The sequence below is a fragment of the Netta rufina genome (genome assembly GCF_964035555.1).
Source record: "Netta rufina genome assembly, chromosome: 1".
NCBI classification, from domain to species: Eukaryota; Metazoa; Chordata; class Aves; order Anseriformes; family Anatidae; genus Netta; species Netta rufina.
The window spans coordinates 132,249,985-132,275,389 of NC_140123.1; the positions used below are offsets into that span (position 1 = coordinate 132,249,985).

Here is a 25,405-nt window from a genome sequence, read left to right on the forward strand (position 1 = left end):
GGTTCCTTCACATGTGCCACAGGGAATAAACCCTACAGAGGCAAATGCTGCAGAGCTGCTGATGTTTGGTAACTTGTTTTTGTACAAGGCAGTGGCTTGTGGTGTTTATTCATGCTCTGCAGTGCTGAGCTCATGCCAAGACTCATAAACTCTGCAGAAGAGAGTGTGTGAGTAATGGGGAACAGGGTTGATGGTTTAGAGGTGTTTGATGGGATGATGTAGTGAGGAAAGGAGGCAGAGAGCTGTTAGAATGGAAATAGATGGCGGGAAAGAGTGTAGGGCTGGTAACAAAGTGTTGGAAGGCTCTTGACTGGGAAGGAAGAGTTTTGGGGGTAACATTGTACCCACCCTCTAAGTTTCTTCTGTGTGATGCTGACTGGTACTCTGTGCGAGGGAGTATGCGTTGGTCATCTCTGCTTTAACTCCTCATCAGTGCACAGCTCCACTGTGCTGAAGTGCTGCTTGAATTAAGTGTCAAAGCTCCAAGCACTTGATTGTAATGAATGTTGTGTTTCAGATTGTCAGCAGTATGTGAAATTATCATTCTCCTGCTAATGTGTTTTTAATTGAGGGATTTTCAGTCAAACAGCAGGGTTTCCCTCTTCATCATATTTAGTCATTATCCCATGTAACTGAGTTGCTTCTATTTAGGCGAGTAGTCTGTCTACTGAGGGCTTTTTTTTTAGGGGACCCTGCTGCACTTCCTCAAGTGCAGGAAGGCAGGAGCAGCCTGGCACCCAGCACTCGAACTGAGCTGTTGCCAGCAGGTGACCAGCTTCCTGAAGCTGCACCCTGACAGTCGTACAGAAGCACCCTGGGGGTGCACAGAGAGAGTTCCAGTATCCACACTGGCCCCTTGCTGTGTGCAGCCTCCCTGCCATCTGTGGAATACTCCAGGCTTCACACCCCGCATAGAGCCTCCCCGCCTGGCCGGCACCAGCAGCAGGAGTCCAGGAGGGGCAAGCCCTGGCCCAAGCAAGACATGAGAGGAGGTGGTGGCAAATCCAGGAGGGTGCAATGAGTTAGCATGAGGCTAAGGGGAGCAGGACCGGTTGTGTGATCAGGGAACAGACAGCAAGACTGGGAGCAATGGTGGAAGCTGGGGCTGGGTTGAGGTGCTGGAGGTAAAGCTGAGATGGTTTTTCCACCATTTCAAATGTTTTTATCAATTAGGAGTATGAGTCAGAATAACCAGCCTTACTTGACGATTATATAAAGAAATAAAAGTCCATTAGGCTGATTATATGGTTGGGCCTTTAGTGCCTAATTCTGGAATCATATAAGTACATGATTAAATTTACTTACACGTTTTCAACAGGTTTGGTTACAAGTGAGGAAATGTATGGAGTGGGCAATAAGTTCTCAAATTTCTGTTTGAGTCAAATGCTTTGGTATCTGGACTATGTCAGGAAAAGGGGTTGTCTTACTGTAGTGTTATGGTGGTTTTTTTGTTTGTTTTTTAATTAAAAAAATAAACTTCTTGTTTTACTCCTTTGCAGGCAGAAGAAACTAGAAGTGGCTATGGAGGAAGAAGGGCTTGCAGATGAGGAGGTAATACAACTTGAATAACCTTTGAAGAGATTGCTTTGTTTTTGTTAGCACTTCTTAAAGTTGGAATTTGAGGAGTTTACAGGCACATTAGCTGTCAGGACAGTAAGTTTTAGTTTGTAAGTGAATGTTGCTTTTGTAAATAATGAGGCAAGCTGTGCATATGCTTGAATGTGATGCTTTGAGTAGCTGAGGGCTTTTCATACCCCTTTTAGTCATTATGAAGCATATGACCACAGCAAGTATGTAACATGTTTTTCAAAATTTAAAATTGTTTGGCATGTGATTTGGCTACAGGCAAGAAAAGGGTGAGATGCACTTGGGTAGAAAGCAAAATGCTGAACCACTTTTTTTTTTTTTTCTTGATTTAAACAATAAAGCAGGTGTTCCCATGATCTATTACGATACAGATGTGAAGGGAACTCTTTCCAGATGGCATGTCTCAGAACTTTTCTGAGGTTTATCACATCATTGCTGTCTGTACTTCTTCCAGAATAGGCACTGGAATAAATAGTAACAGCAGCCTCAGTCAGTTCTATTTATTTCTCGTTTTTTGGGTTGACATAACTTCTGGAAAGAGGGAAAAGTAATGTTGGTGTGTAATGCCATCTTGTGGTTTTAAATGATACAGTCGTTGTTCTCCAAAATCTAGCAGGCCTGATTGATGGGTTTCATTATCAGCCTCTGAGATATTTTTGGCATCTTTGGGAGCATAAGCTGGCATTTGTATTTTTTCAGGATGAATTCCATTGATATTTTTATAGGACAAAATATATGGCAGGATTGGGACAGATTTTTCTTTCAAATACAAGTATTTTCCTGCCCTAAAACAAATAGATTTTGTTATAGGATAGGGTAAGCTGGATTTCTGCTGCCTGTTAGACTCCTTGTTGCCCGTCATTTGTGTTTTTGGCAGGGTGCAAGTTTGAGCTTTTATTGATCCTTTATGCTGCTGAAAAACAGAGTCCTTGTCTTAGCTGGTGACTTTGGCCTTTGGTCTGATGCACCTTGTTTGAACCTATATGTTCTTTTCATAGTTTCTATTACTGCCTCTTTATACGTAAGTAATAAGCTAATAAGCAAACAAACAACCAAACAAAAAGCTGTGCTTGAGGCCTCTTCATAAAAGACTGTGGATCACACTTCAAGAAATTCAGGAAGATTTCTCCTTTTACATTTTCTTTGTACTCATAGAGGAAGGGAGAATGCTTTACAGGAAGAGAGATTATATATCTTGACTTTCTACTGTCAAATGACTTAAATTCTCATGTGTCTTCCTAGAAAAAACTGCGCAGGTCACAGCATGCTCGCAAAGAAACAGAGTTTCTGCGACTGAAGAGGACGAGACTTGGCTTGGATGACTTTGAATCTTTGAAAGTTATAGGAAGAGGAGCATTTGGGGAGGTTTGTGGCTTTCTTGCTTGAATGGGATATTAAAATTGGATTGAACATCAAAAAGAAACATTTTAATTAAAGAATAAAAAGTTTCAGTTGAGCAGTTTTATTTTAGGAGAATAGCGATTCGAGTAATTTTGCACATGTAATAAGACCAGTACGTACATGGATTTATCAAGGCCACTGGAAAAGGTTTGTTTCCTGCAGCTTCCCTTCCTATTAGCCCCAACTGATGTTGCCCATGCATCCACCCAGAAATGATAGATTTGCAGTTGCACAGCTCCTCTCCATAAAAGTCTTCTCTGCCCTGTGTCAAATCAAGGTTGTGCTTACTCCTGAATTTTACCAAACTCAGTCTCTCAGCTATGTGGAATTTAGTGTGCCTGCTAGTTTTTTAAAACAATGACTGCTTCAAACATCTGTTCATCACTAGTGTTAGCTTTGTACATGTGCTTTTCAATGTTTAACAAAAGAACCTTTCCATGCCCACCAGTTTAGAGCCGTTCTTATGTTCCACACTGGGGTTTAGTTTGAGGTAGATGGGATTGATTGGGTTATTTTTCTCATTAAAGGTACGTCTCGTTCAGAAGAAGGATACAGGTCATATTTATGCAATGAAGATACTACGAAAAGCAGATATGCTGGAGAAAGAACAGGTTTGTGTTGTATAAGTCCCTTAGATTTCAAAGTTACTTTGCTTAGAAAATTGCCAAATCTCTCTTTGACAGGTATTATTTAGTCGTTATTTTCACTTCTGTAGTCCCAATAATTGTACTGCTGTCCAACACATCCATGGAGTTGCTAGGTCAGTACAACAGAGTAAGTAGAAGTTAGCATTCTTGAAAATGTTTTAGTTACAACCAATTTGTAACAGTGATAAGGATGGTGTTTTTTTCTGTTAGTCTCTTCCTTTATCAATGTGCACCTTATAGCACTTCTTTGTAAGAATACATTTCGAAGAAAATGCTTCTTGGAGTGGTTTTGTTTGTTTTGCTTTGTGGTGTTTTTTTTTGTGTTTTTTTTTTTTTTTTTGTGTGTGTGTGTGGTTTTTTTTGCTTTTGCCTTGTAATCCAGAATTCACCACAAATTCCTAATAGGACAAAGCAATATGAAGAACTAGCAATAGTTCTTTTTTAGCAATATGAAGAATAGAAATCAAGTGTGGATGTCTCAAGCAAAAGTGCAGCTAGAGAAAGTTGGGGTTACTTAGCCTGGAGAAGAGAAGGCTCTGGGGAGACCTTTTAGCAGCCTTCCAGTACCTAAAAGGAGCCTAAATAAAAGGTGGGGAGAGATTCTTAGTCACAGAGTGTAGTGATAGAATAAGGAGTAACTGCTTTAAACTAAAAGAGGGTAGGTTTAGGCTAGATATTAGGAAGAAATTCTTCACCCAGAGGGTGGCGAGGCCCTGACACAGATTGCGCAGAGAAGCTGTGGATGCCCCATCCCTGGAAGTGTTCAAGGGCAGGCTGGATGGGGTTTCAGGCAGCCTGGTATAGTGGGAGCTGTCCCTGCCCATGGCAGGGGGGTTGGAACCAGATGGTCTTTAGGGTCCCTTCCAACCCAAGCTGTTCTATCTTCCTTACCTGTCCAAACCCATCATTATTTCTTATATTATCTTTCTCAGCAGTGATACTGGTAGTACTACTACATTTTTTTTTTAAGTCATCCCAGGACAGACATTTTGTCTACTCATTGCTGTTTCCTTGAATGAAGGGAAACAGAGGAGTATTATGTTCTGCCTCACAGCCAGGATGTGTGTGGTCTGCTGGCTGAAGCCCTGCCCTCATTTCATAACCTGATGTGGCAAGGAGGCTTAGATCACAGTCCACATTTAGCTTGTGTCTGTAATGTTCCCTGGAGAGTATTTATTTGCTCTAACTTTCATTGCCTGGTTTGTTCAATGGGAAAGCATCACAGAAGACAAATACGAGAGAGATAGAACTTTCAAGCAGGGTGGCACTGTGAAGTTTTTCTGGCTGCTTTTTAAGCAAGGTTTCAATGTTATACTTTATAGCTACATTTAGAAGCAGAGGAGTGGAGGGTGGAAAGAAATCTTTTCTAATGTGAATGTATGGAATAGATAGAGCTAGATAAATTAAAGTTGGAGCCTCTACTACAGAGAGGGAACGCATTGCCCTACAAAAAAGACACACATTAGAAAGATGTTAGAACTGAGGAACAGATGCAGAAGACTTGGCTTATTGTAAATATTGCTTGAATCTGGAATAATGGTACATATTTTCTTTACGGAAGTCACTTTCTGGTATCTGAAATGTGAAAATCTTACAGCTGTCAAGAAATGTTTTTCCATGCAGATATTTTTCATTTTCTTCCAGAACTAGGGTACATTCTAGTAAAACACACACCCTTCCTCCTGTCTCTATTACTCTTAGTTTCCAGTGAATTCATGAGGTAGCAGCTCTCAGTATGCTTTTCAAAGACTCAACTGGGACTGGAATACATGTATCTTAAGCATGGTCAGACATTCCCAAGCTCACTTGCCTAGGACCAACGTCAGCAGCAGTGGTGAATGTATCAGTTCTGGGCCAGCTTTGTGCACATCATTTGACGGAAATGCTCCATCTTCCCTTCCCTTTTCTTTCCCTCTGCTAAAATAGCCCATGGCCATTTTTTGCCCTCCTTGAATACTGGCCATTCAGCTCACTGCTACTTAAGGTCATCTCTGCAAACTGAGATTCATTCCAGCCCTTTTTCCCTTTGGTCAAGGTATTTGCTATGCAGTTCAAGTAAGCTTCACCATGTTTACAGGTAGGAGCAGTCTCCGTGTGTCATTTGAAAGGGCTTCATGCACCATTAGTAGTATGTACAGTGTGGGTTTGGGAGCTAGATGGTTGTTTGCTGTATGTCAGACATTTCACAATGCTGAAGAGATAAGGTTTTGCAGGAAGTAATTTAGTCATTCTATCACTCTTGCAAAAGAGGATTCCACAGGCTTATCTTGCCAAGTTTAAACTGTGAAGTATTACTGTGAGGAAGCAGTTATTAACTCTTTATTTGTAAACGTATATGAAAAAAAATGATAAATTCTGACATTAAACATTAAGCATCTACCATTTTACCTATTAGTTCTTGTGTTATTTACAACAAACTCTATTTTTTTCCAATAATTATGTCAATATCTGCATACTGAATTGCACATTAAATTTTTATTTGAGTTTGCAGTAGGGATGCTACCTTGCAGAGCTGACCATCATAACAGAGCTTTTGATTTTATTTTTTTTTAATGTTCTTAGTTCATTTTAGGATACAGTAAAAATGGAACTGCAGTTTTCCACCAACTTCTTCAGTTCTGCCTGACAAACAGGAAGCTCAACAAGCCATGTGTTTTCTTTCTAGATACCACTTTTGTGAAGTTATGTAAATAGTTATTTTCAATATTGAGTTAATTTCTGTGATTTTTTGCTGTGTGTTTTCTGAGGACTTTGTAGGGTCTAGTAAAAACTATGTAAAATAGGAGTGCAAAAAAGTATGAAGAATATCTTATTTGTATAAAGATCATGAAAATATATTTTAGGATTAGGAATATAGCATGGCATTTGGTATTGAAGTAATTAAATACTTCTTTAATAACAGTATTAAAAAAATTTTAGGTGGCCCATATCCGAGCAGAAAGAGATATTTTGGTTGAAGCAGATGGAGCCTGGGTAGTGAAAATGTTTTACAGTTTTCAGGATAAAAGAAATCTTTACCTGATCATGGAGTTCTTACCTGGAGGTAAGCTATATGTTGTGTTGTTACTAAGTTGTATAAGTACTTCTTCCTTAGCTTTGTTTTCAGCTTTCTAGAAGTGAAGAAACAAGCATGCTGTGTAATTTGTGATAGCATAAATTTTAATGATGTTTTAAGTGAAGTCCAGGTAACTTAACCTTTCCTGATTTGTAGGTGAAGGGGAAGGATTATTGGAAGATGTTAAAATAGACTTGGATTAAATAATAATTCTAGTCCCATGTTCTGCTTTTTACTGACAAAGCTAGAAACAGTTTTAAAAAAGTCACTCTTGATCAATTTTTGTGCAATACATTTATTATGCATTAAAAAATTGCTGCATTATTCAAGGCTATCCAATTAGAATTCCTATTTAGGATTGCAACAATTTTACACCAGTTTGCAGAAAAAGTATGTTGGGTTTGTAGGTCCTTGCAGTAATAATTTTATAATTAGTAGCTATAATGCTAGTAACAAGTTTAAATTTGGAATCTAATGGGGTTTCACCATTAAAATGTTCTGATTTATAAGCTGTATTTTGTTTTTTTTTGATTAGGTGACATGATGACCTTGCTAATGAAGAAAGACACCTTATCAGAAGAAGAGACACAGTTCTACATTTCTGAAACCGTGTTGGCCATAGATGCTATTCATCAGCTGGGATTCATCCACAGGGATATTAAACCAGATAACCTCCTGCTGGATGCTAAGGCATGTGGTGTGCACGTAAACTATCTATGCTTTAAACATTACAATCTGCAGATAACGCCATTCACAGTGGTGCTTATCACTGGGAAACTGTAGTGCCATACCACTAGCTGGAATAAAGACAAAAAATGGTTGCTATCTTTTTATGGTAGAACTTCACTACACTTAAAGCAAAACTACCCTTGTGGTTATTTTTTTTTTGTTTGTTTGTTTTGTTTTGCTTTGTTTCTATTTCTTTTTTCCTCTTTTTGTAGTTGGAAAGCCTTGTAAGTGTGGAAAGACCCACTCAGGGCATCCAGATGCTCAAATTCGTACACACGAAAGACTGGTATAGTTTGTTAGTTCAAGAAGAAGGAAAGCATGAAACAATCAGATAACACTAAATAATCAGTTCACTTCCTGCAGTTATCTCATTTGTTTTATTGTCCACTCATGAGTGGGAGCAGTCTGTCCCTTTGACTGCCTATGAGCTATGAAATGGACCCGCTAAGTATCATACACAAGCCTGTAGAATGTCTAGCACTGATCTCTAGAAACCCAATTAAAACTAGGTTAACGTCAAAACAGAATAATTTTGTGCTGGTGGCTTTTTCAGTCTCAGTGCAAAACAAAACCAAGTAAACTATCTGTACTCAGCTGTTGCAGATATAGCTATTCCCAGGAATTACACCCTTTTTAGAGAAAACACATTCTCTCCATACATCAAGAATCAGGCACTATTTGCCCACTTTCCCTGGATTAGGTAGTCCTGTGCAAGTCCATCATTCACACATGGACTAAGAAGGCAAGTGCAGTTATGAAAACAACTTTTTTCTTTTTTTTTTGAACACTACCTTTCTAAATTGTTCTTATCTTATTTCTTATCTTATTTGGTGTTTTTTAGGGTCATGTAAAACTGTCTGATTTTGGGCTATGCACAGGTTTAAAGAAAGCTCACAGAACTGAGTTCTACAGGAACCTTACACACAATCCACCAAGTGACTTCTGTAAGTGTAAGTTGTCCTAGGTAAACATTTAAATAGTTTTGAGCTCCAGCTATACCACATCATACTTTATTTCTGCTGGGTTAAACAAAATTGGTCAGGCTGAGTGCATTTATTTGGATAACTGGAAATGCATGTGTTCCCCATGACATGGGAGCATTTCACAGGAAAGAAATTGTTTTGTGTAGTGCTAATGTGTTTTTGTACACTTGTATACAGACACAAGTACATGTAGTGTGATTATATTTTAATGCATTTTTCATAACAATGTTACTGAAGTTACAGAAATGAATGCTCTTCCAGATCAAATATGGGTTTCATGTGCTGACTTACCGAGGTCAGTGACAATCACAACAAACCTTAAGAGAGTAGAGCTGTTCATCTCTATGCCATGGCGACACTTAGACATTAGGATTTTATTGCATAAACATAAAATTATTCCACAGTTCTTCTCAGATTCTTCCCTTGTTGTTTAAAAAACATTGTCATCTTCTGTTTCATACCTGAATATACACATACACACTACCAGCCGCAACAACATTTGCTGATTGCAGATCAATCTGAAATAAATAAATAAATAAATAAATGCTAATTTAGAATTGCCAGTCACATATCCTACTGATGTGATTTGCAGCCACAAATTGGACAGTAGTTATTCATTGTCCTTTTTCTGTCTCCAGTGAAAATCAAGTATTTATTTCTAGGAAAAAAAGCATTCTTAAGATATAAAATCGTTTTCCTTTGAAGACAAAATGTTATCAGCCTTTACTTCACAAATGCATTCGTTACCTAATAACTATTCTCTAAATTAGCATTTCAGAATATGAACTCAAAGAGAAAAGCAGAAACATGGAAGAAGAACAGGCGACAGCTGGTAAGTCAATAACATCATATATATATGTGTTTTTAACTATTTACAGAAGGCATTAAATAAAAACGTGGCATTAATGCTACCGGTTTTGTTGTTTTGTTTTTTAAATCTGTAAAGGCCTTGTCTGCTACAGTTGTAGCTCTTTTCAAAGTCCACAAATTCTAATCAAATCAAATAATTTCATTTGTTTGTTTTCAGAGCTGTGACTAGCAAGGCACTCCTCTTCTTTATGTTTTGTTTCCCTCACAAGCATCTCGACTAACTAATCTCAGGTGTCAGCAGCCACTTAGCAAAGCTGTATCTTGAATATGTCTCCTAGACTGAGGCTATGTGTTTGAACTTGAGTTTAATTCCTGCAGTTCAGTATTGCAAGATGAGTAGCTACATGATTCTTTTTCAGAGAATTGCAGAGGAAAAACTTGTTTGGTCTCCCGCTGAATGGGAATAGTATGGAAAAGCACTGAAGTGGTGCAGCAGGGGTTTATAGTGCAGAGTGGCCAAGTAATAAAGGGCATTCTGGCATTAACTAAAGCAAACTGAAGCATCTGTCAACCATAGCATTTCAGAGTTTCAGCTCTGCTTGTTTCACTGAACAGTAGTTTGTAAAAAACATCAATTGCAAATTGTGGAACTTTTTATTTTTCCTCCACATTTGGGAGGATGATTTCCGTTTACTTTCAAGGTTCAAGGTTCTCACTACATCCGTGTTTTCTCATGTAAAAGAACAATCTTCTTGGGATTTTAGATATTGTGAATTGTCAAATTCAGCATTCTTGTCCATCCAAAAACCAAGATACTATATATGAATCCCCTAGAAAAAAAAGTTTTGCAAAGTGGAAAAAAGGTAGCATTAATTTTTAAAAGAACTTATTCATTTTTTCCAGGCTTATTCTACTGTTGGGACCCCAGATTATATTGCACCAGAAGTATTTATGCAGACCGGGTACAATAAACTCTGTGACTGGTGGTCTTTGGGAGTCATCATGTATGAAATGCTAATAGGTATGTTAAAGACTGCAGGCCTAAGAATCAGAGGATTCAAAGGTGACAGGGTCTGTTAGTTCACCTAATATGACCTGCATAGTGCAGGTAGTAGGATTTTATTCACTACTTCCTGAAGTGAGCCCCAAGCATAGCTTGCAGAAAACTTTAAAGTACTCCCATCTTTCCAAGAAGACAGCAACAGGTAATGCCTCAGTTAGTCGTTTCAGCGAATAACTAACTGTTCACTATTAAATGCTTTTGAGGTTTTGTCTTCTTACCTGGTAGTACCAAAATCAACTTTAAATATAGTACTATAAAAGAGAGCTTTTGTCTCCAACAATATTTTAGATCTGGGAGCCACAGTGGCAAAAGCAGAGCCAAGGGAGGGCCAGCAGCTAGCATTCATTGCTACTTCAGGCAGTGCCTCCACTCTTGACAGTCTACTACTCTGGGAAAAGCTTGTTCTTTTTTTTTTTTAATGTTTGTGCAGGGTATCCACCTTTCTGTTCAGAAACACCACAAGAAACTTACAGGAAAGTTATGAATTGGAAAGAAACTTTGGTATTTCCTCCAGAGGTGCCCATATCAGAGAAAGCAAAGGATTTAATTCTAAGGTCAGTAATAAAAGCCCACTCCTGGCTACTCATCCAGACATAGTTATCTTCCATTAGGTTAACTTTCTGTTCTGCATGAAGGAAGCTCTAGACTGGGGGAAAAATTGGTTTCTTCTGCGTCACCTTCCTTGATGGATTTTTCAGTCTTTTTCCTTTTGCCATTTGTTTAGCATGAAGGAATAAGCTGTAGTGATCTTGATTGGTACTGCTGCATTAGGAGAAGGAGCACGCTGGGGGAAAAAAAAAGTGATTGACACTTTTTTTTCCCCTCAAAGGGGCTCAGAAAACAACTACTCACCAACATTTTTAACAGTAAAGAAAATCTTTGGATGTTTTGGATTTACTCATGTTTTCCAAGACGCTAGTTTTTAATCCTTTCATCTTGTATTGAAATTTTATTGATGGGTTTTGATGTCAAGGTCAGGCAGAAATGCTCTGTTTTCCTGATAGATTTGGAGGGGCAAATGCTTTATGGCCTTCATGTGTTTTGTTTTTTTTGTTTGTTTGTTTTGTGCTTTTGTTTAAATATTGTATTACAAGCTTGCACTATTTTGTTACAGGCAAAAAGGGGACTGCACTTGTATAGGCAGGGCTAAGAGCTAGAATTTATTGCAGACAAAGCTAAAGTTTTATTTTTGTGGATACAGATAAAACCGAACTAAAATAAGGTCAAGTTCAGACAAAGCCTGAGACCTGGTCTGGCTAACTGTTATTATAAAGTTTGAGGTCTATTATTAGTACTTGGCATCCACCACCTGGCTGGACTATAGCAGAAATATGAGCAGTTATTTCCCAGGTGTCGCTACCACAAATAAAAGAACATTACAGTCTATAATTGGAGACAGTTTTATAGCCTAACTTGCTATAAACTTGCAAGGATTTTACTAAAAATTTTACTAAAATCCTTGCAGAAGATTTCACTAAGCAGTGAGAAGATGACCTTTTTTGTATTGAGGTGTACATGATAGGAGAAGTGCCTTGTGAATCTGGATGATGAGATTGTATGGAGAGAGATATAACAGCAGGATGACTAAATCACCTATTAGAGGCTCTGCACATTTAAGCAAAAAATACTTGATGTAATGAAGGTCAGCTGACTTACAGAGCGCCAAGAGGCCCACATCCACTTCCAGTAGGTTGATGGGGACTCCACACTGCAAAATCAAGCTTTGTTTGACATGGATATGTTTTCCTCTGTTATTGTAAACCTCCCTCTGTGTCACTTCTGACACCTTTTGCCACCCTCAAAGAGACTCTGCAAAGACAGTGTAAAAATATAAAGCAATTACATCTTTGCAAAATGTAGCTAGGGCTTAATGAACTCCAATGAGCTTTCATTGGCATGCTTACTATCTCCTTGATGAAATGCTTAAGAGTCTTTTCCAGTCAGGTAGGCATCAGTCAAGAGGAGAAGAGAGTCAGCCTTTGCTGCTCCCTGGTACAAATCCCTGATGTCACCAAGGTGCTATTTGAGAACCTCTTCCTCCCTCTTTTTTTTCTTCAGGGCTTTATCCTTTTCCTTGTTGGTGTTTATCCTTCTGCCTACTTGAGCTGGTAACTGTCCCCATCTCAAGAGTCTTATCTCTGTCTTCATTTTCACCTTTCTTATCATGTCTCTACAGACTCTCACAGCTTCTTCTCTCAGATTGAGAGTTTATTCAGGAGTCTGTGCCAAGACTGTGCAACTGGACCATATCAGAGAGAGGCCTTGGGTCTTCATGCCATCAGCCCCTAGATCGCTGGGGGGAGGGAATTGAGAGTGACAGGGAGAGTAGGGTATGTTTTGGACATGGCATGTTCTGAATTTGCGTTGGCTCACCTTATTTCCAAAATGTCACATGTGAGAGTAGTCTTCTATCACATGATGTCTATGTTCCTATTAGTTTGACTTTAAAACATGAATTTTAAATAGTTGAGAATGTGCAAAGGAGTTTTCAGTAGTAGGGACATAAGAGTTTCTATTCCAAACTAATCTTGCAAGACATGCAGTAATTTTTGACTAAACTTGAAGATGGGAATATCATTAGAAAATGTACAAGTTACTGTCATCATGACCTTCATTTTTGGGAATGTTAACAATATTCTACTTCTGCTATTTTCCCTCATCTCCTAGATACAATGGGCTACTTTTACATTACTTGGAAAATACAGCAATTTAAAAGAACATGCTCAAATTCCCGATACAGGATACCATGGCACAGTTTTTCGCTGTTGCTTCTGTCTGCGTTTATTGTAACATTCTCTTTATTTTTCCACCTTTTCAGGTTTTGTACTGACTCAGAAAACAGAATTGGTAGTAATGGAGTAGAGGAAATAAAAAGTCATCCATTTTTTGAAGGCGTGGACTGGGGACATATCAGGTACAGATGTGTATACATATATATATATACACATATTTTATAGAGAACATAGCAGCCATGAAAGCAAGAATTTCATGCATTATGATGGCAAGAATAATTCTCTTCAATTTACCTCTTATTTTGAAATGCACTACTGGCAATAACGAGTGACAGCCAAGGTTTTCAGGCTGTGCTGTAATTCATAGATCTGATCAGAGTTTACTGTCTTGAGATTTCTCAGGTTGGCCCAGATTGACCAGGATGGAAAAAAAAAGTGGCAGACTGGTCAAGTTATTCCTGATTTATGCTCTTGATATTGTCAGAGAGCTCCTCTTCCATCAGTAATGGGAAATGCAGCTGTTGCTATAATTCACTATTTTTGTGATAGGAGCAAGAGAAAAGCAAACTCTGCCCCAAAAATGCAGGGGAAACAGATGAATGAAAACAAAAGGCAGCAAGTAGTAGGAAAATGTCGGGTATGTCTTTACACCTGAGTGAACCGGTATGTCTAGAGGGCGCTGGGCAGAGGCACTGACTCACCTCAGAGCGGCAGCCTCATTGGCCTAAATTCTGCTGGCCAAGCCTGGATAGAGGCCCTGCTGAGGCAGCCATACCAGGTCTAGCCTGAGCTTGTGTGTACAGATGCTGAGCTACATCTACATGTACGTGCAGTGGTAGCACCTTCAAACAAGACTTTGGGACCACAGATGTTTTCAGCTGCAGTAATAGCTACTCTTCAGCCCTTCTTAAGGCTTGAGGTAGTCTGCTCTTTCAGGAATACTGCACTTTTGCATGTGAAAATCCACACAGTGGGCGTGTGATTGTCCAGCTCATGTACTTCTTGTTTCTTCTGTTGTAGAAAGCTTCATGTAACTTATCTTTTCAATGTGGGAAACATTAATGAGCACCAACAGCAGTGACTTACCTGTTCATGCCACATTTGGCAATGTGGCAAAAGGGTTTCCCCATTCCACCCAGAAGTGTATTTAGTTGTAGTTGTAATAATCATAGCTGTAATAATTTTACAGCTGTAAATTAATGTCCCCCACAGTGCCATGTTCCAGTTTGAATGCTTTTGTGGGACAGATCACTGAAGTAACTTCAAAAGCTACCTTAAAACTTTTTAGAGGACTGTCTGATTGTTAAGCTAATAAATCAGAAACATGTGACTCAACTCATTTTGGATGAGAGATACTGACAACTGAGCATCAGAAATGGGAGCTACAGTCAGCAGGTGTTTGGATGAGTTCCAGGCTGATGGGTACTGGATTTGTAAAGCAAGATGTCTAATGGCTTCAAATACAAGTAAAATCCTGCTTGGCTGGGTAGGCAGGATTTAAGAAATGAAGGTAACCACTGTGGTTCTTGGTGACATCAAAGATTGTAATAGCTATATGGCAGATGAGTTTGGAATGCTGTTTCAGCTAATGGAAAAGCATGTTTTTCCCCAAGCTTGCCAAGATGTTAGTGCTAGATAGGAAATTATTGAACCTTGCCATGATGTCAAGAAGTAGGCAGGCCAGATGCATCTCTTATGGAAACTTTGTACTTTAAATTACAGGGATGTTGTAACTGTAAAAAACTAAGTTAAAAGAAATGGAACTTAATGTATCTTTTTTTTCTTTCTTACTATTCTTTTATGTCTATCTACAGGGAAAGACCAGCTGCAATCCCTATAGAAATCAAAAGTATTGATGATACATCCAACTTTGATGAGTTTCCTGAATCTGATATTTTACAGCCTGGTGAGACTGCCACTGTAAATTCCAAATTTCAATCTGTAATGTGCCATGTGCCAAAATGCTCCATGGGTTTGTTCATTCTTGTTTATTAACTTTTCTGATGTCCTAGTCAAGGTAATATATAGGCTTGATCTAGAGATTCTCTTTCAAAAACAAATGTAAACGTATGACTTCTCATAGCTTCTACTTCCTTAAAACTTTAGGGAGAAAAAAGATTGTAATAGTTAAGTACATTAATTAAAATGGTTTTCATATGTAGTGAGCGCCAAAAGCAGTACAGTTTTCTACCATATAGTCTGTCTAAACAAATTCTGATAAAAACAGTCTGCACTGATTTACTTTTGATCTTTAATTTTTATTTTTTAGTTTTATGCTAAACAGTGCCTCTCCAGTGTCTGTTAGCTATTCCTGTATTTAGGTAACACCAAGTGCATTTGTATTGGTTTTGGCATCTCAGACCCACTGTATTACTGAAAATGTACATCTAGATACCCAAAAACAAACTTGGACATCAGCATTTTTAGCGCCTAGAGTTGAAAATGCTGTTGTAGAACTCTAAAAGCAGCAACCTGAGTGCTGAATATAGGAGCCCACTGCAGTGAACGTCAGTGTTCAGCACACTAGCCGTGCGGGCTGCTCACAAAATAAAACGTGACTAGATCTCCCGCTGGCTATACAAGCCTCGCAGAAGCTATAACCAGGCAGAAGGCCTAGAAAAGGAACATGTGCTTTCATGTGTGGGAGAACTTGGATAAAACTTTTTCTTCAGTTTGTGGTGAGGATAACGCTATAGCGTACTCCTTCATTTGTTGTGCATATAGCATTCTCAATGTTTTGTTTCTTTTAATTATATATGCTATAGTAGTTTAAGAGGTTCCTCTCAATGTATGGGAGCCAGTTATAGTATATACATATACAGAAGATAATAACCATTAACAAACAAAACCAAATTTTTTTCACTTCAGAGATGCATGCTGAAATTAAGTGACTATTAAGTCATTTATTAGTTACTTTTTAAACTACATTAAACTAGTATAAGTAATGCTTATATTAATGACAAAAGGCTGACCTGATTAGAAACAGGAATTTTTCAAGGAATTTATGATGAGTAGGGAAATACAAGTTCAGGACTGTTGATGTGTGAAAAGTCCTTTCAGAAGCAACACTGTTCTTGTGTTTTGTTTTGTTTTGGTTTGGTTTGGTTTTGGTTTATTTTTACTTTTGTATCTGAATTCTAGTGCCAAACACAACGGAGCCTGACTACAAATCCAAAGACTGGGTTTTCCTCAACTATACCTACAAGAGGTTTGAAGGGCTCACGCAGCGTGGTTCGATCCCTACCTACATGAAAGCTGGGAAATTGTGAAACAAAACCCAGACCCACAGAAGAAATAAAAACAGAAACCTCAGGTAGCTGCATCACCAGACCCGCTTGGCATTAGTTATTAATACATTGACTCTGGTGCGCATCAATTTCACAAGGAAATTCTACAGGATTAGGATTTCTAAGACTACTACAGGAATTAGTTGGCAGTGCCAGCTGGCTTTTTTTTTTAATATTTGAATATTTTTGTTAACTTTATTATACAAAGGTACTGGAATAAAAGGAACATACATCCCTTTGTAACTGCACTGCCTATGTGTGTATAATGGTTAATTATGCCTCTCTGTCCTGTGGCTTTGTTTGTACAGTAAACTGTCTAATCCACCCGGGAGTAAAACACATCATTTTATGCAGCATTGTTATCATACTGCTTACCTGGTGGGTTTTAAATATGCAGTATTAAAAAAAATAATAAATCATTGCCCACATTTTCAGAATTCTCTGAGCAGTTGCTCAAGGGTGTTTCAGTTGTGGTGTGCAGATATACCCCATGAGTGTGGCAATATTGGATTATTCTAAATAGCAGTGTCCTGTGGGGCCTACTTGTACCCTGCCTAGCCTCGTTGCTCCCCGCTGGAGGGTTTTGTGAGCAGATTGTCCCTTTTTGTGGGGGATGTGGGGCAGGAAGATGGTCCCTGCGATCTGTATAGTGGCATTTCTGCTTTAATTGATAATTAATGGGTCCTATCATTGAAGATGATGATACTGTTCATGATGATGATATACCTGTTGACAACTTCAGAAGAAAAAAAGGAATCTGAGTAACAATGACAAAGACTCTTAACAGATTTATTTTTTCCATTACCAAGTTCTGAAAATATGGCAGTTTTCAAGATTGCATTTCTGTCTATGTTGGAAGGCAGATAATCTTGCTATTGAGAATTTAAAATATCCTTTTCTGTCTGAGAAAAACTTACCCTAGGGAAGTGATCAAATGGCTGCTTTTTCTTTTCCATCTCCCTAAGAAGTTCCAAGAAGGGATGCTGTTGCACCCTTTTCTTTCCAGAATACCAGTAGCAACCTCTGCCGAACCAGAGGAAATGGAGTGCCCAACTAGACTTACTCTTCTGTGGGCTCCAGTTTTTTCTAGCATCTCTTCCTAATGTGGACCATGGGATTATAAAGGATCAGCTGAGTCTGAAGCCCAGTTACCAGGAACCACAAACAACCACAACTGAATCAGGCAGAGCACCTACACCTGTTCTCCCCACTCTGCAAGATGGGGACAAACTGACAGTAGAGAGGGGTCTCCTTCCCCTGGCTCAAGGAAACTGAAGCAGAAAACTGTGTACTGGCTATGATTTTGTTCCTCAGCTACATCCCTGCCTATACTAGCATATTATCTGCAGTACTTTGAATCTATCACAATACAGTGGAGAACTTTGGTGTCGTTTTCTGATTACAAAAGAGACTTACAGCAATCAACAATTCACCAGTAATTGAACAAGCAGGGTCACTGTCGCTGTCTTCCTCCTTTAAACACAAGTGAAAGGCACTCTAAAGCCCCCACAACACCCATCGGAGTGAAGCACAGGATGTTTTGGCATGTGGTAGGGAAGACTCCATTAGACTGACTTTTACAGCAAAATGGAAGTGACTATTTATAAAGCTTTTACAGAAATATTTATTGCTGTTAGGCACCATGGTATCAGCTGTTCTGAATTATTTGTATGCTTCAAAAACATAGTTTAAAGTGTTCATCTGTTGCATAAAAGTCCATTTATCAGAAAAATTTGTGTGCATCAGCAGCTTACTGGCAATGTGTGTAGTCTGCCTTGATTCAACAGTTGCTAATTTTTTCAAGGCCTTCAGTGATGCCTTTCCTCCAATACTTTATCTTCCTTCAAGCATCTAACATCTGCTACTTATGCTGCTTTTCTCCAAAAAAAAAAAAAAGCGTTCAGTTCATCAAAGAAGAGTGTCCAGTGCCTCAGGGCCCACCCAATTTATAGTCAGATTATGGCTGAGCTAAACTTGCCTAAATGTTCAATTTAAGTGGGAACAACTATGCAATCTCCTAGTTTTTCTTCACAAATCTTACACTAATTAACACCTCTTTACTGCTACTGGGACAAGATCCTTCAGTAATTCTCTGGTGTTGTCTTTAGCCATGTCAATCCAACGTAGTGAAGGTCAACTGTATCCATACAGAGACTGTCCAAAGCCAGTAACTTAAATCCACCTTTTTATACTTTTTAATTTCTTTCTGACATAGCAGCATAGAAGCATAGCAGCTTCTGAGGCTTCTGAGAAAAGGAAATTCCTTTTCCTGACATTCAGTCCCTTCTACCAAGATGGAGGAGATTGGGCAGAATATATACAAGATGCAGATTTTGCCCCAAAGGGTACTGCTATTCAAAATAGATTTTTTCTTAGTTTTAATTTCCAATCTCATTCATGGGGTCACTATGTGCACCGGAAGTGGAATTCCTGTGAACAACACATTTCAAAAGACCACAGTTACCCTTTTGTGTAATGTAAAAAGAAGTCTTTGCTTGAATTTGCTAAGACAAGATCAATTTCATGGAAACTGCAAATGCTCAGTAATACTGGTGTTTGTTTGTTTGTTTTTTCCTGCAGGGTTTGCAGGAGGGGAGATAAATGCATTCTTAATTTAAAGCTATCTATTAAACTATGTCTGTACATACTCACCGGTTTACAAACTTGGGAAACAGCTGAACCCTTATATTCATAACACTAAAGATAATATGCATTTAAAATTGCAGATAATTAAACATATCAGTGCTCACGTAAGAGTTATATCCTTCAGGAAACAGCCTGCAGCCTATTTAGCATAAGCTCCTGTATTGTGGTAGTTGAATTTATTTCTTTGAAAACAGAATTATTTTAATCAATAAGTCCAACAAAATATTAACTACTGCTTTTAGGATTATAGGTTTTTTTTTTCAAAGTTTAAACTGTGACACTATAATAGATTAAAAAGAACAGAAGGTTAATCTACACTGGCTTTCAAAAAATGGAAGTGCAACATATCTTTTTGCTTTATTTTTGTCTTATTCCTTTGGATGGTCATTTGTCTTTTTGTTTATTTTTTTTTCTCCTTTGGTGTTGTTTGTCACTGTGCCATTTATTTTTCTTATTCTTGGAGTACCAAAGATCCTGAAATGGCTTGATGATTGCAACCATGTGAAAATTTATTTTGTGGAAGTATGATTTGTTAACTTTTGTTAAAATGTGAAATTTTTTATGCAAATTCTTAGAGGTTTACTGGGAAGTTAACCTATTCCAGCAGGGAAAACCTGAGTGCATCAATGGAAGTAGTGAGCCTGAATCTAAATTCTGGATCTGAATATGCTGAAACTGGGGAGGAAGTTTGAATTGGAGAACACATCTGAGCTTTTGCACTTTGTTCCATCTCTAATCAGCATGAATGCGTGGCCTTAGGTATAGGACATACACAGAGGTTCATTCATGTGCAAAAGGAGTTAAAATAACAATTAAAAAAAAAAAAAGCCAGCATTCACAAATCAAATATTGTTGATACTGCATTTGCACTGTTAAATTTGCCTTGCTGGAGCGTTATGTATTATTTTTATAGGTCAATTGTTAAACAGCTGAGTGGTTGGATACAGTATGGAATAATAGCATCTGATATGGGTGAATTCACCAAAGTGCAAAGGGGCTTGCTGAGAGCTCTCCACACTACTAAGAGAAATGGGCATAAGCAGTACAAAGGGTGTTGTGTTGGCTCCTTGTAACAAGGTGACTTTCCTCCTCTGCAACAGCAAGTAGGGAATACTGCAATTTAGCCCAGTTATACTCTAATGCTTAGGAAATGCTCTCACTTTTTCAATAATATGAGCAATTACAAGCATTGTGACATACTGTACCTTGTCCTTTTAATGTTGATATATTACAGCAGCTTGTTCTTGGAGTCAAAATGGCAACTGCTATATTTTTCCTAGACTGTTTCATTAGTTGTGGTTGGGAAGGTTACATAGAAGCATTATAAAATTTATATGAGGCTTTTTACAGCATTTGAAAATAAAAGTAGCATTCTTTTTGTAAAGTTGCAGTTTTCTATTTCTTTATTTTTACAGTAATGTGTTGGGTTTGTTTCTTTTCCAGAATGGGAGACATCCTAGGGAACTGAAACACTGGTTTGGGTGTGTGTGGTGAGGGTTCATTGTCAGTGGAATTGAAGATGAGAATGCACATCACTATTCTCAATCAGATGTACAGAGAGCAAGAATTACCTGACTGGTACAAACTGCAGTCACATGAAGCTGTTTCTAAAAGGGCTACCGCTCTTCACAGAAGGCTTCCATCTCCTTCCCTGGAGATGATAATTTAGTCAAGAAAGGCTTCCATGGACAGTTGTTCTTCAATTCATCACAGGAACATTTTTGTCCTGCTGTTCCCAATTCCTTACCATGTTTAGAGCAGTGGAAGCAGATGCAGTTGTTAGGCATTGTAACATTATTTTGAGGTGAGCAGCTGAAAGCGAAGAGGAGCTGGTACCCGCTGAGTAGCCCTCCAGTGAGTAACAGCCCTCCTCTGCTCAAGAATCACTGCTCTCAGTAAGCTGATGCAATTTGAGCAGGATCTTACAAATTCTATTTAATGCACTTACACTTTTCTTGCAGTAACCAGATGTTATCTTGTACTGAGCTACATCTCAAAAGGAACTGCAGGCTTGGTTCTTTTTCTCCTTGCATTTCCAAATTCAGTATTTCTCAAAAATACAGCACCTTAAATATAAAGGCTATGCCTTCAGCACATGCAAATATGTATTTTTTTAAGTCAATCACTCAAGAAAATAGTATGTAATTTAGTGTTAAAACATACTGCAAATATCTGCTATGCATTTATTTTTTTTTTTGTACAGAGTGTGCCTTGTAACCAAAATGATTATGCTTTGGACAATAAAATGTCTTTCTGACAATCTTCCTATGAAAAGAGAAGAATGGAATATTCAAAACATTCTGTCTTACTAAGGGGTGTGATGACAGTAGTGGTTCCCAGCTCTGGACTAGACAAGGGTGGATTTGCAGTTCAGGCAGTGCTTAATGTAGTTCTTTAGGTTAATTTTATTTACTGGGTATGTAAACTTTGATTATCACAGAGGTTCTAAAATGCCTTATCCAATAGCTGAATTTCAAAAATGAACGTAGGTTTGATATGTGCATGCTGTACTAGTGTCACCTGTCAGCCCTGCTGGGCTCTGACGCACCAGATGAGAGTCTGGCTAAAGGAGCTTGCCATCTAAGATACCAGCTCCAGCAGCTATCGGGACAGCTCAACGCTGGAGAAGGGCAGGTTCACATATATACAATGGAACAAGAATATTATTTGTCAGTTGTAATGGTCCTGAAGTCTCCTAAGAGGATTATTAGAATTCATTGTATTCTAAGTTACCAAATTTTCTCCTGCTATGTGCTTTCAGTCTGGTATTTTCTTTTTCCCTTTACTTTATTTGTTTTAATTATAATTATTAACTTTAGTCACCACTGTTTTAGTGATCATCTAAAATGAAGGACATCTGCCAAAGGAGGGCACCCAGGACCCCAGGCTGAATCTGAGTACCTCAACCATGAAGCAGAACAGCCCCACTCCTTCCTGCTTACTGCTGTTCTCAGCAGCCTCAGTTTGTGTACTTGGCTGCACGGAAGCACTGCTGCAGTAGCCATAAGGGGAATTGGATCTGTGCATTTGCAGGGAGTTCATCTCACCACCTCCTCCTCCCATCCCTTCTCTCCAGGTTATTTGATAGCATGGAGGTTGCTGTTCCCTGGGGAAGTGGGGTGTGTAGGTTTGAACCCTCTCACAGTCTGGGAAATTATCCCAGGTTTCTCATTTCTCAATAAAGCCAGAGCTCAGCTAGGGACAGCTTGTTTCTGAGTTGAACCAACCTTGATGCCATGTCCTGTTTCCATACCAGTTGCTTTAAACTGTTTCTAGTGAGCCACCGTCTGCTGCGGCTTCTTTCTCCCACAGGAACACGCAATGCTCAACGTCTGCTGGCCCCAGGCAGCTGTCTTCCGCTGGTGGCAGTCCCCGTCCCTTCCCCTCCAGGTGTCCTTGCCTGCCCTCACCCTTCCAAATGCCAAATCTTTGCCCTTGCTTCTGTGCCTTCCCTGAAATTAGATGATGTTGAAAGGGGAGTTCAACAGCAGAGAGTGTCGCAAGCTTGGAGCTGTTGTGTAAAAGCAGGGTGTAACCACTGCCCCTGCGTCCATGTTTTGGAACAAAAGACAGCAGCTATAGGCAGCAGGTGTTACACACACACGCACCAAGTGCATCCTATACATTGTTTACTTTCAGGGATTTAGGCAGAATCTGCCCCTCAGTGTGGATGTGTGAGAATATGCCTGATGTGCAGGCAGCTGCCAGCTGCTCCCCAAGGGCACGTCTGCACCCCCGTGCCCACCTGCATAACGGGGGGCTGGAGGTGAGCACTAATGTGAGTGTACACCTCTCCAGTGTTAGATCTCACCTGAAGGCTGCAGTGGCTCTGCTGGTTGTGGGCACTTATTTCCCTACTTCAGGCTTCATTATCTCTGTCTAATAACAACAAATGATCAGATAAGAGCCTTGATGACTTTCTGGTCACGACAGAGTGAATCACTGGTAAACCAGACACGCACCTCAAGATTTTCAGTCCAGCAGGCTGCCTTTGAGGTCTCAGCCAGTTTCCACTGATGTCAGCAAAAGATCCCTATCAAAAGCAGAGAAGCCAGTGAATAAGTATGGTTTCAAAAGCAAGCTGCTTGCTGATGCCATGCTTTTATGTTCTTTAGGAATGAGACAAACAGATTTTCTATCTGTAGTGTTAAATTGGTTGAAAAGCAGTACGTCAAGAGGATAACGTTTGGCTTCAAATACAAAGGTGAGAAACTTGCATGGTGTTGCTGTTAAAGAAGAAAATATTGCACCTCATTTGTCTGACAAGCAGAATTAAACTAATGCCTCAAGGAAGCTTCACAAAACGCACAATTCCTTTAGGCGCGTTTTTCTGAGATAGCATAGTGCATTACTGTGGGACATGACCCGGGCTGGGCCCAAGTTTGGATCTTGCATGTCCTGGGAAGCAGGCAGTGCGGTGTGGTGCCTGGCTTTGTGAAGTTCAGCCAGTGACCAACGGATACCTTGCACTCAGCTGGTGATGTTCTGCTGAGTAACATCAAACATACACAACCAACTGCGTACACCACTTGGGGGACTTCTATCCTCAGTTGATTTGCTCTTGACTTAGCTGCACAGATTTAAGGTGGTTTACATTCTTGTGTCTTTGCATTGTTCCAATACCAGCTGTTTAATCTGAGGCTGGTAACATCAGGAGAGAGCAGGAGTCTGTGCAATGGATGATAAATTTGCTTTAACCAAGGAGACGACTCTCATGCAGCGATGCAATACATTGGACCTTATTTGCAGGCAAAGATGAATGAGATGATTGCAGCTCAGCATTTGAAAGACTGGTTGTGTGCAAGTCCACAAAAAGGTGTTTTGTGCTTGGAGCTGCACTGCCCTCACAGCTGGCTTTGGTCTCTTCTATCCACAGCATAAACCACACTGGGTTGCAGTTCAGAGATTCTAGAGAGCTAGGACTCAGCTTGTGGGCTGCCACTTGTACACCATTGGCACATCTCAATTGCATTTCATTTTCAATAGGCCCCCTATGTAGCTTTACTTATCCTTTTGTAGAGTAACTGCAATGATGTTTTTCAGAGCCATTAGACACTAGGCTCTTGCCAGACATTCCAAAAGTACCAGTTTCTGCTAGGAATGAAAAGACCATTTAAGATGTGAAGTTTATTTTGTCTTTAAATTGAAAGTGGCACCATCAAATTGAGAGACTTTTAGGTAAGAGATATACAAGCAAGTGGATAATATTGTGGACACAAACTGTTGCCAGGCAGGACTCCTAAATAAAAACACTTCTAAAAATGCTCATCTTTTTGACTTCTTTTAAATTTGTTAGAAAACCTCAAAGTAAATTGATCATCCTACTTTTTCCAATGCTCAGATTAGAGAGAGAGCAAGTAGGAGTTGAAGCTCTTCCCAAGTGAAACGTGTTTCATCCTGTAAGGAATTTGTCAGTGATTCACTGATGTTTAACGCATGAATATTTCACTATCAAAACCCAAGCTGACATACTGCATACCATAACCCATATAACTTCACTCACTGTATTGTGCTGGGTTTTTGCTTCTTTGAAGGGCTTCTGTACCAGTTACTGAGTGGACATAATTTTAAATGGCTGCTTTTTGTTGTTGTTAGTTTGTTTTTACAGGCTGATTACACTGTATTTGGGCCATTTACATAATTTTTGAAGCAAAAGTCTCTCCTGATTTGGGGAATATCTTTTGCTTGAAAATGATGGTACATTTTACTAATGCACGAAATTTATAGCCAAGTCAACAAATTGCTTGAAGTATGGTTTGTGCTGATTAACTTCAATTTACTGTTATTAAGTTCCAGAAGAAAAGCATTAGCTAGGTAGTCCCAAGTAGCCACCTAAGTCCTTTTTGTGTGAAGCAATAAAAGTCACCCTAGTACTACATGGTTGACCTCTCCGTGGTCCCTCAGAGGAGAGTGCTTTTTTTCCAGTCTGTACCCACTTCTGAAATAGGTCACTTAAGGGCATGGAGCTACATCAGCCCCAGCAAACACACCAGAAATTAGGATTCCCTTCAGGAGTATATCTCAGAGAAATGCTGTTTGAGTGCTCTCTGTGTTCTGTGTAGCAGCTAAGACACACTATGCTTCAGCTGTTATTAACCATTCACAGAAAAGAAAAAGGAGTAATAATGCAGACACCTCTCTTTAACTGCTCTGTCACAGGCTGTTATTTAACTGCTCTGAGGTTTGATTGTTGTTTTTACCCCCTTTAGCAAGTTGTTGTATAAGTTGTTTGGAAAAAAAAAAAAAAAAAAAAAAAAAAAAAGAGGTTATCTGTTGCTTACATAAAGCATTCTCTTCTTTATTTTATAGCTAAAAGCTGCTCAAGAGAAAGTGCTTTCCTAAAAAGGGCAAATATATCAAGTGTGGCCTATTCAAAATCACTGCCTTACATAAATTGGGATCCTACTCTGCCAACACTCAAGGCTAACTATCTACTATGAACACCAGTTACTGTCATATATGAAA

At 39.1% G+C, this 25,405-nt stretch overlaps 1 protein-coding gene across 3 annotated transcripts in view; it reads left to right on the forward strand.

Annotated features, from left to right (window-relative positions):
* STK38L (serine/threonine kinase 38 like) overlaps window positions 1-20,284 on the forward strand; it is a 50,200-nt gene extending 29,916 nt beyond the window's left edge. For 2 of the 3 annotated variants that reach the window (XM_084301011.1, XM_084301012.1), the window contains 12 exons: window positions 1,500-1,551; window positions 2,830-2,952; window positions 3,516-3,599; window positions 6,555-6,678; window positions 7,226-7,380; window positions 8,261-8,369; window positions 9,173-9,234; window positions 10,116-10,233; window positions 10,706-10,829; window positions 13,094-13,189; window positions 14,822-14,913; window positions 16,149-20,284. In XM_084301011.1, coding sequence (XP_084157137.1) covers window positions 1,500-1,551; window positions 2,830-2,952; window positions 3,516-3,599; window positions 6,555-6,678; window positions 7,226-7,380; window positions 8,261-8,369; window positions 9,173-9,234; window positions 10,116-10,233; window positions 10,706-10,829; window positions 13,094-13,189; window positions 14,822-14,913; window positions 16,149-16,276 — 1,267 coding nt within the window. In that variant the 3' untranslated portion in view covers window positions 16,277-20,284. The remainder of the gene's footprint in view (window positions 1-1,499; window positions 1,552-2,829; window positions 2,953-3,515; window positions 3,600-6,554; window positions 6,679-7,225; window positions 7,381-8,260; window positions 8,370-9,172; window positions 9,235-10,115; window positions 10,234-10,705; window positions 10,830-13,093; window positions 13,190-14,821; window positions 14,914-16,148) is intronic. The other variant, XM_084301013.1, reaches the window with a different exon arrangement.
* The last annotated feature ends 5,121 nt before the right edge of the window (window positions 20,285-25,405 follow it).